The 15,621-nt window shown below is 44.0% G+C and overlaps 1 protein-coding gene across 1 annotated transcript in view; it reads left to right on the top strand.

Annotated features, from left to right (window-relative positions):
* The first annotated feature begins 1,593 nt into the window (after positions 1-1,593).
* Positions 1,594-15,621, top strand: part of EHD4 (EH domain containing 4) — a 55,289-nt gene continuing 41,261 nt past the window's right edge. The window contains exon 1 of the mRNA XM_060261595.1: positions 1,594-2,421. Within this exon, the coding sequence (XP_060117578.1) occupies positions 2,186-2,421 (236 nt within the window). The 5' untranslated portion in view covers positions 1,594-2,185. The remainder of the gene's footprint in view (positions 2,422-15,621) is intronic.

Genomic DNA, 15,621 nt, shown 5'->3' with positions numbered 1-15,621 from the left:
CGTGTGGAGCAAGCAGTGCTGTCCCTAGATAAGGCTGCTTGGTCGTTCAGGGTGCTGCCGAAAAATGCTTTCGTCTCCGGGTCAGCATCAGGCGACCAATACCCTGAACCGCCTACATGCAGGATCGGGACTGCGGCTTCCAGTGGCATCTTCCACCTGCCGTTTCGCCCCTTGCCCATCGCTGCAGGACTTGGTGTGTTGTGGGTTGTGGATATGCCCTTCAGGCTTGCGCAGAGGAATTTTTAGGTGAAGCACAGTGTGCGCGGTACGAGCTCCACCCTTTCACCTTGGGGTCATTTGCCATGGCCCAGTAAGCCGGGACGCCAGCAGCGAGTCCTCCAGGTGGTAGGTGTTACATTAACGAGCTCTATCTGCCTGGGTTTGATGTTAGAGTTTTCCTTCTCTTGGCTGGCGAGGTTGGTGACCCCAGCCTGCTCATCTGGCTATACCGCCGGACATTCGGTCGCACCATGACGTGGCAAACTCTGTGAGAAAGAGGGGGGGACCAGCAGGAAGGTGTTGCCACGGATGCAGTAATGCAGGAGAGGCCATTGCAGTGACCATCTGCCAGGCATAGCCGGACAGTGACCACGCGGCGTTCACCACACCGGGAAAGCAGAGGCTATGTATTGCGCATACACTTTCCCTGGGGGGGCAGGATACCCAAGAGGGAGCCCACCCCCTCCCCCCCCCAATTGTACATGTAACACTCTGCAAAACACTGGATCACCCTGCATTGGATCACCCTAAATTTAACATCAACACTGTCATGCTACTTCCAGGGCCCTCATTCCACTCTGGCAACTGTCTTTCCAGATCACTGTGGACATGATATAGGATTGGATAGTGAGTTCGGGGTGACCCAACACAAATATCCCAAGGACCCATGAACACATTTTGGAACCATGTTTTTGTACAGGGGGGTGTCACAAAACAGTGAGTCTCTGGAGGGAGGTTGTACAAATAATAGCTCTGGACACAATATGTGATTAGATGGTGAATTTTGGGTGACCCAATGCAAAAATCCTAAGGATCCAGAGGAACTGTATTTTGGAACCATGTTTTTGTACTATGATGGTGTCACAAACTGATGGATCCATAATTTTTGTGGTGCTGTCTGTGGTGATGGGTTTATATAATTTGGTAAATTTGGGGTGACCCAAAGCAAAAAATCCTGAGGATCTGTGCTATAGAACAATACTTTTGCAATGTGTTGATGCCTCCAAGCAGTGATCTGTTATTTTTCTGGTATAATCTGCGACTATGGGTATATGTGATATGATGGTGAGTTCGGCATGACCCAGCACAAAAAACTGGAGTATCCATAAAGATCTGTTCTTTGGCACTATGCTTTTTTCACTCTCATGGCACTATGAAGTGGTGGATACATTATTTTTGTGGTGAAATCTGTGGGCATGGACATGTTATTTGATAGTGAATTTGGAGTGACCAAGCAGGAAAAAAAAGAGGACTCATGAAGATCCAGACTTTGGAACCATGTTTTTGAGCTGCAGCCTGCTACGGTGTCACAAAGCACTGGATTCATGATTTTTATGCTGCTACCTATAGACTAAGAAATAAACTACATTTTGATGGTGTTATAACTTTTTTTTAGTGTAACAATCATACAAATTAATGAGGAACTATGCCTCAGAGCCATGTTTTTGCACAATTTCTGCGTCACAAAGTACTGGATCCCTGTTGTTTTATAGTACAGTCCACGGCCCTGAGTTTGACATATGATTTGATACTAGAATTGGTGGAATTCTGTTTAAAAAAGAAATCTAGAGCGTCCATGTATATCCGGCTTTAACTCTTTTCTTCGTACAGACCCAAACACACTCCTTTGTTATTACTTCACATGCTCCTGAAGTCACACATTTCCACCAGTTTCCGACGCTCCAGTCTCAAATTTCCTAGTAACAGTCTCTAAAAACTTTACTGTCGCGTTTCATCTTCGTATTTTCCAAAACTGACGCCAAAACCAGGACTCTGGCCTTGGTGAGCTGAAACGCTCAGTTCCTTGGTCCGACCTGGAGACAGAAAGAAAGTGCCTCCGCCCCGGGGGTGGTGTCGCTGAGTGATGCAGGCAGGAAGGGCGAGTCCCGTCATCTGCCGGCTTGGCCTTTCTTGTTGAGCGGCGAGCGAACTGCTGCCACCACCACCACCAACGCCGGCGTTCAGGATGTTTAGCTGGCTTGGGAAGCAGGGCGGCCGGCAGCGGAACGGGGAGACCGAGGACGTCGTGCAGACGGTGACAGGCGGCCTGAAGGAGCTTTACGCCAAAAAGCTGCTGCCATTGGAGGAGCACTACCGCTTCCATGAGTTCCACTCGCCCGCCCTGGAGGGCGCCGACTTCGAGAATAAGCCTATGGTGCTCCTCGTGGGCCAATACAGCACAGGCAAGACCACTTTCATCAGGTAAAACGTTCGTTCCTGCTGGCTGACGGAAGCGCCGGCTCTACTTAGGCAGGAAGTGGCGCGCCTTGATCAAACGTGTTTCTCTTTGGTTTTGGGCAGTATCGTCCCTTCTGTGCGTTAGCCAGACAACCGCCTCCCCCCGCCCCCTCCGTGCGAGGCGGCTGTATTTGGAACATCAGGCACAGGAGGGGAGAGGGCAGGGACCTTGGCTGGAGGGGAGGGGGAAGAGTAGCCTTAAGCACAAATTTACACTTCCTCAACCAGATCAGTGAAATCGAATTTATCTTCTGAACCACTGGCCATGGTAGGGAAAGCTGTCCTGTCCGTTTAGTAGAGCTTTATTGGAATGTTGTTTGCCTCCCGGCTATGAAAAGCTGCCGGTTTCCACGCTCTATTAAAGGGAGAGGGCCTGTGCTCCCAGATCTCTTGGCAGCATTAACTCTTGATGAATGGCATTCTGAGTTGGTCTTGCCTACCTTACCTTTAAAAGGGACGTTATTTAAGAAAAGGCTAATCTAAAGGTTAAACTCCGTTATCTGTTCTTGCCCACGAAAAGCCAGGTGAATTGTTTTGAGGGTGAAGGGGAGCGCTGTGTAATCCCCCTAAACTCCTTAGGAGGCAGCGTGGGATAAAAATGGAGTTGCCCGCAAACAGGAAAGTACACGGGTTTCATCTTATTTCAGTTATCCTCCCTCATAAAATTAGTTTCAAGAAAGCACAAATGAGCGTACGTTGAGGCCATACATTAATTGGAGTGACTGTCAACAGGTGTTTGTGGGGTCTGCTACTGTGCCCCACACTGCATGTGTGTTGTTATTGTGAGGGAGAGTCATGGTTTTGGTTGTAGCCTGGAAGCCCTAACTTGGTATGTAGCTGATAAACTTAGTTTCACTTACTTCAGGCTGGGATAATTGTGCATTAATATTTTCATTTTGCCATCTGATAGAACATGGCTTAGTTCTTTTTACAGTGGCACAACTGTTTGCATGCTTTGGATCCATCTTCTCATGCAGTGGACACCTTAAACTGTTCAATGTCCTTTTAAATATTCCTGCTTCCTAATTTTACAGTTTCACTGACTATGCATAGAGAAAAATATATATGAAGTACCTGTGGGACTGTCTTCTAGCAGGCCCTTATAAATACTTATAACTAACTGTTTGTGAGTACATAATTGTTTCCTTTTCTATTCTTACCTTTGTGCCAAATTATTGTCAAGTTTCCATGAGTGTAATATTTAGCTCTATTACAGAAAACATATATTAATTTGCAGACATGCAACAATATACCCTTATTTGAGAGTAGAGAAAGCAGAAGAATTTAACTGTATGGGCAGGGACCTTGAGAGGCTATTGTTTCTGCTGTGATAGGCACAATGGGGATTGCCTGGAACAATATTGGAGGACATCCATTATGTTTGATTGAAGTTATTGTTACATGAAAAGTTAGCAAAAAGTATTTTAATCTGCCCAGAATGATAGCATTTATAACCTCTCTGCAGTACCAGAACTGTAGTAGCAAGTTTAAAAAAAAAATTGTGCAAAATGAAGTCTGCCAATGTGCTCATCTGTTTGCCCAAAAGCTTTTCAAGATGAATGCTAAATTTTATTTAGCCTTTACATCCAGGGTCTAATGTCTAAGATCTGGTTAGAAATATTATATAGAATTTAACCTTTTACAGAAAATATCATTTATATATTTAAATAATTTAAGTGTTGCAGTGTTGTTTATCAAACAATGGCACTTTCTAATTATCATAAATGCTTGTTTTAAAATAATGCAGAAATAACTGTGCATTGTAAAATAATACATTCTTGGAAGACTACTCAATTTTAGTGCAAGTTCCTTTTAAAGTTGGGGGGTAGGCTGTGGAAAATGTGTGAATATTGGTTTTCCCATAAAATATTAGGTAGGTTGTTTTATTTTTACAAATCCTTATGTTACTAAAGTACATTTTGGTTATATGTTTGATTATAGGTTGAAGATATCTTTAGTCCGGGTCATGATATTGTGTGAGGAATGTTCTGCTGTGTGTTAATGTATTACAGGTTTTAGCCATTATAGCAGCTTTGCAGTAGCTATATGTGTTGATGATGGATATATTTATTCATTTATTTATTTAGATATAAACTGCCCTGAGCCTGGCCACCAGGAAGAGCATTCAAAAATCTAATAATAATTATTATTATTTTGTGTACTTCCATAAGTTTGTGTACTTCCATAAGTTTATGGTGGCTAACACATTCAAGCATACAATCAATATAAATAATGTAACAACAATCCAGTTATCGTTGAAGAGCTGCCCCTTTCCCAGGCCCAGGGGGGCCAGGCTGCTCCACCCAACCCCCCCTTCCACCTGTATGGCCCCTCCCTTTACTGCCCCGTTCTAGCTGCCGCTGCTACTCTCATCGTCCCGCTCTCCCCAGCAATCTTGTGGCCCCGCTCTACCCACCGCAACTACACTCGCCAGCCCCTGCTCTCGCCACTATACTATCTCCACCACTCTTGCAGCTTCGCTCTCGCCACTGCTGCTTTCACCGCCCTGCAGCCACAGCTGCTCTTGCCACCCCACTCTCCCCACCTCTCTCACGGCTCTGCTCTGCAACTACTCTCACCACCCCCACTCTCGCAGCCACCCTTGCTGCTGCCGCCGCTGCCCTCCTTTTTTATATATTTATTCAACTCTGGTTGGGGAGACAAATTGCCTACCTATCTGAAAAACTGAAACAGTGTGTGTGTTGTGTGTGTGTTTGTGCATGGCCCTGTGTTGGCACAGCAGCTTTTTGCAGTTGCATTGAGCAAAATTACATTGTTACACAAATGAGGATTTTTTTTAAAAAAAAAGGGTTGTCAGGTCATTGCGCGTCGTCACAGTAGGCACATCAGAAAAGGAGGAGGGATGGAGGGCATGATCACCAGGACAGGGATGGGGGAGGGGGGGAATAGACCCGAATGGAAGAATTCTGCTCACATCGCCAACAGCCGGATCAAAATGGAAACACCTGTAAAAAAAGGAGTTCAGAAAACCCGCAATAAGCTTTGCAGAAGCCGTATCAAAACACTGTTCTGGATCAACATGTGCGGGGTCTCTTTCCAAACTCTGAAATAATTTGTCAGCATGCTCTGGGGCAAGAGACTGTGCAGAATCAGCCTCTGTGAAAGTTGGGGCATAAATCTAATTTCCTCCTCCGCCGCTGCCTGCTGTAGCGAAACCCTTAATGAGGTTATGAGGGATCCCAGGGATCCTTAAAATAACAGTGTTTATAACACAGTTTGAAATTCACTCCTTTAACTTGGAAAAGAGAACTGAATTGACAGAGTTTGGCTACAAGCACTGCTTTTAATAATGTTATGAAAACCTTGTTCCATTCAGTGGGAAGGGAACAGTAAAAAACAACAGCCTTTAAACATACACAGGATGTGTGTTGTGTGAACTTGTCTGTCTGAAAGATGCAGGCTATCTTAAAATATTCTTCCTGTATAGTACTGGTTTCCTGTGAACTCTGACTCCTTCAGTGCCTGCTGACCTCATAAATCCATAATCTTCCTCTGCTAATAACAGAATGGAGAAAATGTTTTGAGACAAAGAACCCCCCCCCAAAAAAAATATAGCCACACACATAATCCTAATGTATGAGACATATATAATTTAATTATTCATTCAAAAGTGCTAAAATATCATTAAAAACCACAGTCCTATGGTTCTGTATATGATTACCTAATCCTAGAATAAAGACAAATGTCCAGTCATATAAATACAGGTTAAAAGCTACAAATTATATCCATGTACAAGAACCAATACCTGACACATTCTGGATTCCTCAGGGGTAAAAGTCAAACTGATCACTCCATAAATTTAACAAAAATATACATAAAACTCATCATACACAGAATGGACCATATACTGAGATGTTCACCCATGAAGTAAATGGTGATAAATATTCTTGAGATGCAACATGGGCAACTCACCGAGATGTACAATATTTCACATGAGCATAGATTTACTTAAGCATTAGGCCCAGTTGGAGGTTTGAGCATTGCAGATTGGCCCTTTTTGGTTACCTTTCTTATGTAGGGTTGTGTTTTTCACCCTCTTTTTTCGTCACACTTCTTTGTGGAGAAAATATTTCCTCAATACTTTAGTTGATATTATAATCTGCCTGTTTTTATTTAGATGAAGCATTTATAAAGTCAGAGAGAAGATGGTAACATCAATATTCTAATTCTCACTGTTGCTAAATCTATAGGTGGATATTTAAATCCAAATATTGGAGGCATATGTAGACAAGACAGATTTTTATGCAATCCTGAGAAAAGTCCAAAGTTTGTAGAAAAATTTGAAATCTAAAACACATATTTGGGAGGGTTAAAACATTAGAAGCAGTGCCTGTAGATTTAAGAAATAAATGCTTCTCTGTGGTGGTTACTGAACAACCACAGTAGTATTGTCACTTGAAGGCTTTGTAAAGAATACGGGGGATGAGACCATTTCCAAGGCTGTTTTAGCCTTTGAGGGAGGGTGAATGAAGCCAGCTCTGGCAGCAACTGCTGGGTGACTTGCTACTATTTGACTTGCATGACTTACCCAGGCCAGCTGCTTGCTACTGCTCAACAGGAACCACCCCACAGAAGTCTGTGCGTTGTAACAGTTAGGGCTTCAGACTAGGAAATTGTCCAGAAATTTACCAGGAAGAGGCTGCCATGGGCAGGAAAGGAAGAAAATCTCTCACCCAAAGAACCTTAAGATTGGCTGATCATTGCTGATTGGTAGTCCCTGGCCAAAAGACATCTGTTTAGCTGCTACTAGGTTCAGGGCCTTCTCAGCTCTGACACATAAGAACATAAGAGAAGCCATGTTGGATCAGGGAATGGCCCATCCAGTCCAACACTCTGTGTCACACAGTGGCAAAAAATTTTATATATACACACACACTGTGGCTAATAGCCACTGATGGACCTCTGCTAATAGCCACTGATGGACCTCTGCTCCCACTGATGGTGGGATGAGCTCCCCATTGAGATCAGGGCCTGCGGGATCTCTTGCAGTTCTGCAGGGCCTACAAGATGGAACTCTCCCACCAGGCTTTTCGGTGAAGCTCTTTGGTGAGGGTTCATACATCTGTTCAAACTGATTTGCCTCTCCTGCTATATATTGGCCCAGACCTGTTTCAACATTGCTTATTCTGTAAAATGCCTGTAAATTTAGCTACTATTTAGCAGCTTGAGCAGATCTGTTGGAAGCCCAACTCTGCTAAAAACGAAAGGTGAAATAAATTCCTGACTTGTCTTGCTGACTTGTCTTGCTGACAGAAAGTGGAGAAGGAAACAAGGGCGTCCTGCTATTTTGGATTCTCACCAACAAGGAAGAACTGGTTGATGAAGTGGAAATAGTGGGCACCCTGGGCAATTGTGACAAAGTGATTTTGGAATTTACAGTCTTAGGGAAGGGCAAAGTTGTATGTAGTCAGACATATAGGCAGGACTTCAGAAAGGCAAACTTTAACAAACTTAGAACTATGCTGGGTAAAATCCCATGGTCAGCAATACCTAAGAAGAAGGGGGTTCAAGAAGGATGAGAGTTTCTTAAAAGCAAAATATTGAAGGCACAGTTGCAGACAATTCCTATGAGAAGAAAGAATGAGAGAAGCCTAAAGAAGCTGAGGTGGCTCCATAAACAGCTCTCTAAGGACTTGAGAAATGAAAAAGATTCATTTAGGAAATGAAAGGAGGGCCTTATAACCCAGGATGAATATAAACAAATAACCAGTGCTTGTAGAGAAAGTGTTAGGAAAGCTAAAGTTCAATATGATCTTAGACTAGCCAAAGATGCTAAAAACAACCAAAAAGGGTTATTTTCTTATGTTAAAAGTAAGAAAAAGAGCAAAGACATGGTAAGCCCATTGTGGAGACAGGAACGTAAAATTGTAACAGGTGATGAAGAGAGGGCAAAACTGCTGAATTCCTACTTTTCCTCAGCCTTCTCTTCTGAGGAAAATGGTGCTCAACAGGGCAAAAACAACATATAATGAGGGTAGGAAGCTGCAACCTAGGATCAGCATGGGAGTAGTACATAAACACCTAGTTTCTTTAAATCAGGTGTGGGGGACCTTTTTTTCTGCCAAAGGCCATTTGGATATTTATAACATCATTCGCAGGCCATACAAAATTATCAGCTTAAAAAACAGTGCTCAGCTGAGGGAGAACAATTCAGGCTGGGAAATTAATGCAAATAATTGTTTTTCTATTTGAAGTCATGTGGGGAGAGCCTAATTTGGTATACACACACACATGGCCCAGGTCCAGGACTTTTTTTTGTAGAAAAAGCCTAGCAGAAACTCATAAGCATATTAGACCACATTCTCTAATATTTGCATAATAGGTCACACACATTAGTATATTAGACCACACCATCTGGGATAATCAAGTGTAAATGGAACTGGTAGTAGCTGGCTCCCACCCCTCACCCCTCCCTCGCTTCCTTCATGCAGAAACTGCAGGTGCTCCCAGAAGACCTTTAAAGGCACCCACATACCCCAGTAGCAGTCCTTCACAATGCCCACCACTGAGAGAGAGAGAGAGAAGAATAAAGAAATGAGGGGAAAACTTACCTAAACTGTGACAGTGACTTTTCCAGGCCTTGCAGAGATCCTGGCTAGCCAGCCAGGTCCCTGGGAGGCCACAGCGTGGCTGGACTTCACAATCCCTGCTGGCTAGCTGGGTCCCAGGGAGGTTGCCACGTGACTTAGCTCGGCCCAGAAATCCCCGAGGGCCAGACCAAGCGATCTCAATGGCCGTAAACAGCCCTCAGGACAGCCGTTCCCCACCCTTGCTTTAAATGAAACAAAGTCCTCAGGGCAAGATGAACTGCATCCAAGGGTACTAGAAGAGCTTGCAGATGTAATTTCCAAGCCTCTGGCTATTATTTTCGAGAATTTTTGGAGGATAGATGAGGTGCTGGAAGACTGGAGGTCAGCAAATGTCTCCATCTTCAAGAAGGGAGGAAAGGAGGATCTAGGTAACTACCGACCCGCCAGCTTGACGTGTAGACCTGGAAAAGTTTTAAAACAAATCAGACAGTCAGTCCTGGAATATTTAGAAAGGATGGCTGTGATTGCTATAAGCCAGCATGGGTTCTCAAGAACAAGTCACGTTAGACTAACCTGATCTCTTTTTTTGAGAAAGTGACTACCTTGCTGGATCAGGGGAATGCTGTAGACATAGTTTATCTTGATTTCAGTAAGCTTTTGATAAGGTTCCACATACTATCCTTATTGACAAGATGGTAAAATGTGGTTTGGATCCTGTTATCGTTAGGTGGATCATTAACTGGCCGATAGATCGCACCCAAAGAGTGCTTGTGAACTGTTCCTCATCCTCTTGGAGAGGAGTGACAAGTGGAGTGCCTCAAGGATCTGTCCTGGGACCTGTTTTATTCAACAACTGTATAAATGAGTTGGATGAAGGAATAGAGGGAAGGCTTATTAAATTTGCAGATGATACTAAATGCGGAGGGGTTGCAAATACAGTAGAAGACAGAAACAGGATACAGGATATCTTGACAGGCTGGGAAACTGGACTGAATCCAATAAAATGAATTTTAACAGGGATAAATGTGAAGTTCAGCATTTAGGTAGGAAAAATCCAATGCATGATTATAGGATGGAGGAGACTTGTCTTAGCAGTAGTCTTTGCGCAAAGGATCTAGGAGTCAACAGTGTGATGCAGTGGCTAAAAAGGCAAATGCAATTTTGGGCTGTATTAACAGAAGTATAGCATCCCGATCATATGAAGTGATGGTATCACTTTACTCCGCTCTGGTAAGACCTCACCTGGAGTATTGTGTTCAGTTCTGGGCACCATATTTTAAGAAGGTTATAGACAAGCTGGAACGGGTTCAGAGGAGGGCAACAAAGCTGATGAAGGATCTGGAGACCAAGTTCTATGAAGAAAGGTTGAAGGAGCTGGATATGTTTATAATAAATAATAAATAAATTACACTGAATTTGGGGAGGGTGGGGAGATAAAGGTAGGTTGGCAGGTGGTTAGAAAGGAAAGAAGAAAAGGGGACTGGCTATAGCGGTAAGAAGAGAAGAGTAAGAGGAAATAGTGGGGGAAGGAGAAAGAGATTCCTATGCAAGTCCTTTCAGATCACCCACTTATGGCTAAGGCACTAGTTCTGCCTTGGGCTATGCTGCAGATTTGAGCCCATAAAAAGAACATGCTGAATCAGAACAGTGGTCCATCCAGTCCACCATGCTGTTGTAGATAGGGGTCAACCAGCTGCTGTGGAAGGCAAACAGGCAATAGAGGCTGAGGATCTCCCCTGCTGCTATCTTCCAGCTCCTATATTTAGGGGTCTTCTGCATCTGAATAGGGAAGCTCCAGTCACTGTGACTAGTAGCCATTCATAGATCTCTCCTTCATTAATTGGGCTAACCTTTCCAAGCTATCTGTGCTTGTGGTCATGGCTTCTCCCCATGGCAGATTAATTCTACAATTTAATAACTTGATGAGTAAAGAAATATATTTTTTTAAAGTTCATAAGTAATTGTATTAAGAAATTTCAAAAGATACAGAATAAAAAAGAGTCACCAAATAGACTTATACAGCGATGAAATGCTAGATAAAATGCAGTTTTAATAGAAGCATAACATGGCTTAAGAGTCTGAGAGTATTCAATCATTACTGCATGATGTGTATTGGACCTAAAGCACCAGGGATACGATTTAAAATTGGGATTCCAGGAGCTGAATGAAGCAGACAGACAAAAAAATAATAATTAAAAAATAAGTTAATAAAATAAATACAGAGACATAACTAAATTATAAATGAATGTTTATAGAACACATCCTCAAAAGTATGTAAAGAAAATACATAACTAACATGACATTTAAATGCAAACATACAACCACTCCTTTGCCCCAGAGAAGACAGGAAAGAACGGAAGTAGAGAAGAAAAATTAAAAGTACAGTAGAGACATTTGTGAAGGGTTATATGTAGGCTTGCCAATCCCCAGAAAGGGGGTTCTCCCGCTTTCCCAGGCTCCTTCCCGCCCCCAGTCAGCTGGCTGGCGGGGGGAAGCCCCGCCCCCACAGCCACCATGTGACTTTCCACCTCCGGAGGCTTCAGTCTCTGATTGGAAAGGCTTCCTCTTGGGATGGTGTGTTTGTGTTACTTTGAAGAAGTTGGCAGCAACTCGTGAGTAGAGATGCCAATCCCTCGCTTCAGAGTCGCCAGAAACGGGACGGAGGGAAGGGAAATGTCTGCTGGGCACTTCATTATTCCCTATGTGGAGATCGATTCTCATAGGGTATAATGGGGAATTGATCTGGAGGTATCGGGGGCTCTGGGGGCTGCTTTTTGAGGTAGAGGCGCTGAATTTTCAGTATAGCATCTAGTGCCTCTCCCCAAAATACCCCCCAAGTTTCAAAATGATTGGACCAGGGGGTCCAATTCTATGAGCCCCAAAAGAAGGTGCCCCTATCCTTCATTATTTCCTATGGAAGGAAGACATTTTAAAAAGTGTGCTGTCCCTTTAAATGTGATGGCCAGAACTCCCTTGGAGTTCAGTTATGCTTGTCACACCCTTGCTTCTGGCTCTGCCTCCAATGTCTCCTGACTTCACCCCCGAAGTCCCCAGATTTTTCTTGAATTGGACTTGGCAATCCTAGTTATATGGAGGAATTTCTTGGGATGTTACATAGCTCACAAAAGGAAACCACTTAGCTGAGAAGTTATATGCAGGAATCAGATTGTTGAAGGTTGGAGTTGATTTTGTCCATTACGAAATACTCCCACACTTTGGAAAGCCAGGTGTTGATGGTTGGAGCAGTGGAAGCCTTCCAGAAAGAGGCTATTGAAGCCTTGACAGCTGCTAGCAAGCTAACTATCCATTCACGTCGAATTGCCGAAACAGCAATAGAGTCCCAAAAGTTCAGGAATATCAATGCAGGATTTAGAGGTGTGCGATAGGATGTGATGAGGTAGATCAATTGCAACACTTCAGACAAGAACTTTGAAACAATTGGGCATTGCCACCTCTCTCTCTCGGCTTGACTTCGCGAACGAAGATTTAAGAAGGGTGCAGTAGTCCACGTCTGCTGCAGGCTCGCTGGTGGCTGACAAGACCAATGCGGGACAGGCAGATCCGGCCACAGTGGCTGCAGGGAAAAGTCTGATTTGGGGTTGGTGCTGTAGCAGTGCGATTCTTCCTCAATCTCCTTTTGTCCTCAAGACCAGCTATGCGTGCTTTCTCAAAGGAAGAGACAGCCTGGTGGATGGTGTGCCTCCATGCTTTGCGATCTGAGGCTAGGTCAGACCACTGGTGATGGTTGATGCGACAGGTGCCAAGGGATTTCTTCAAGGAGTCCTTGTACCTCTTCTTTGGTGCCCCTCTATTTTGATGGCCGGTGGAAAGTTCGCCATACAGAGCAATCTTGGGAAGGCGGTGGTTTTCCATCCTAGAAATATGCCCTGCCCAGCGCAGCTGCGTCTTCAACAGCAGTGCCTCGATGCTTGTAACCTCCGCCCTTTTGAGGACTTCAGTGTTGGTCACAAAGTCACTCCAGTGGATGTTGAGGATGGTGCGAAGGCAGCGCTGATGAAAGCGCTCAAGGAGTCGCAGGTGATGACGGTATAAAACCCACGATTCAGAGCCGTAGATGAGGGTTGTCATCACAACCGCTTTGTAAACATTGATCTTTGTGCCTTTTTTCAGATGCTTGTTGCTCCACACTCTTTTGTGCAGTCGGCCAAATGCACGGTTTGCCTTTGCCAGCCTGTTGTCAATCTCCTTGTCGATCTTGGCATCTGAGGAGATGATGCACCCCAGGTAGCTGAACTGCTGGACTGTCTTCAGAACTGATTCACCCACAGTGATGCAGGGAGGGTGATAATCTTCCTGGGGTGCAGGCTGGTGGAGAACTTCTGTCTTCTTCAGACTAACTTCTAGGCCGAATAGCTTGGCAGCCACTGCAAAGCAGGACATCATATGCTGCAGAGCTGATACCGAGTGGGAGACGAGTACAGCATCATCAGCAAACAGTAGCTCTCGGATAAGTTTTTCCATTGTCTTGGAGTGAGCCTTAAGTCGCCTCAGGTTGAACAGGCTGCCATCAGTGCGATAGCGGATGTAGACACCATCATCATCATCTAGATCTACTGCGGCTCTTTGAAGCATCATGCTAAAGAAAATCGTAAAGAGAGTTGGTGCGAGAACGCAGCCTTGCTTTACACCTGTGCCTATTGGGAAGGGCTCCGAGAGGTCGTTGCAGTGTCTGACTTGGCCTCGCTGGTCTTCAGGTAGCTGGATGATCATGCTGAGGAACCTTGGGGGACATCCTAAACGTTCCAAGATTTGCCACAGGCCTTTCCTGCTAACAGTATCGAAAGCTTTGGTAAGGTTGACAAAAGTCACATATAGACCCTTGTTCTGTTCCCTGCATTTCTCTTGGAGCTGCCTGAGAACAAATACCATGTCGGTGGTGCTCCTGTTAGCTCTGAAGCCGCACTGGCTCTCTGGGAGGAGTTCTTCTGCAATGGTGGGCACCAGTCTGTTCAGGAGTATTGCATTGCCACCAGCAATGTGCAAAAGTACCTAACTGGCCATATTTTTTCCTGCTGGAAGGAAATGTGGATCTGGAAAAGGTTACTAGCTGAACAGATGTGAAGTACCAGTGGTTTACAATTTTAAAAGATGGTAATCTGATGTTGATTACTGGTGAGCAGAACATATGGGAGTAGTAGAGGTCATTCCATTGTTCTTGAGAAAAGTAAAGTATTTAGTATTTTCTGTTCTGAACCTATTTCCCAACAATATCATTGGGTATCCCTGAGCTGTAATATTATGGGAGGGGAGAAGCTTCCTGTGTCCACTTTCTCCCCCAGATCTTGGTTGCTCTCCTTTGTATTTTGTATTTTTTCCAGCCCTGTGCCCTTTTTGAGGTATTGCTACCAGACCTTCACACAGTGTTCCAAGTGTGGCTGTACTGTAGCTTTATGCAAAGGCAGTACAATATTGGTAGTTTTATTTTCAATCCCTTTCCTAATAATTCCTGGCATAGAGTTTCTTTTTTTCACTGTTACAGCACACTAGGTCAGCATTTCCACTGATCTTTCCACTACAAACCTAAAATCTCTTTCAGTCTGAATCAACATGTTCAGATGCCATCAATGAACATTAAAATCAGGATTTTTGTTCAAATATGCATCACCTTATGTTGAACCTCATTTGCTATGTAGTTGTCCATGTTTGTTAACCTGTTCAAAGAACTCTATGAGGTTGGTGAGGCAGGATTTCCATTTGCAAAAACCATGTTGATTTTCCCTTAGCAGACTTTGTCCTTTGGTTTGCTTAATAATTTTCTTTTTAATAACCATTCCTACTAATTTACCTGGAACAGATGTTAAGCTAACTATTCTGTAATTTACTGGTTACCTCTGGACATCTTTTTAAAAAATTGGGTTGACATTTGCTATTTTCATTCAGCGCAGAAGCCAATATTAATGGTGTTACATATACTTACTAGTAGACCAATAATTTCATATTTGAGTTCCTTACAAACCCTCAGGTATATGTAGAGTTGCCAGGTCCTATCTGGCTGCTGGTGGGGGGACTTGCCTCGCATGTGCAAAGCATGTGCTGCACGATGATGTCACCCATAGAGTTTTATACCAAAATGCTAGAGCATCCCCACATCCTGTGCCCAGCACGACCATGTCACTTCTGGGTGATGTCATAGCATTGGGCACTGCTGGAGCTCTTTGTGGGCAGGGCTCCCCCGCTGGCCAATCCTGTGCTGGTGAGTTTGAAGCCCTAAGATTGGGGGAAAATCCGCCCCCAGCAGGAGGTTGGGAACCATAGATAAATGCCATGTGGACTTGCAGACTTAGTGATTTTCATTTTGCCTAATATTCTAGAACTTCAAATCTTGTCACTTCAGTTCTTCAGACACCCTTCCCAACAGAAGTAGCTTAGGCATTTTTCACAATGAAAACAGATGCAAAGAATTCATTGAAGTCTTCTGTCATCTCCCTATTTTCCTTAAACAATCCTTTGATTCCATTGTCATCCAAAGGCCCAACTGCCTCCCAAGCTGGTTTCCTAGTCCCAGTATTTTTGAAGAAATGCCATGTCTTAATGTTCTTAGTCATCTACTCAAAAAGGGTTGCCAGTTAAGCAATGGAAAATATCTGGAGAC

The sequence above is a fragment of the Heteronotia binoei genome, chromosome 21, assembly GCF_032191835.1.
Source record: "Heteronotia binoei isolate CCM8104 ecotype False Entrance Well chromosome 21, APGP_CSIRO_Hbin_v1, whole genome shotgun sequence".
In the NCBI taxonomy this organism is placed as follows: Eukaryota; Metazoa; Chordata; class Lepidosauria; order Squamata; family Gekkonidae; genus Heteronotia; species Heteronotia binoei.
This window is presented reverse-complemented; position numbering and strand designations above follow the sequence as displayed.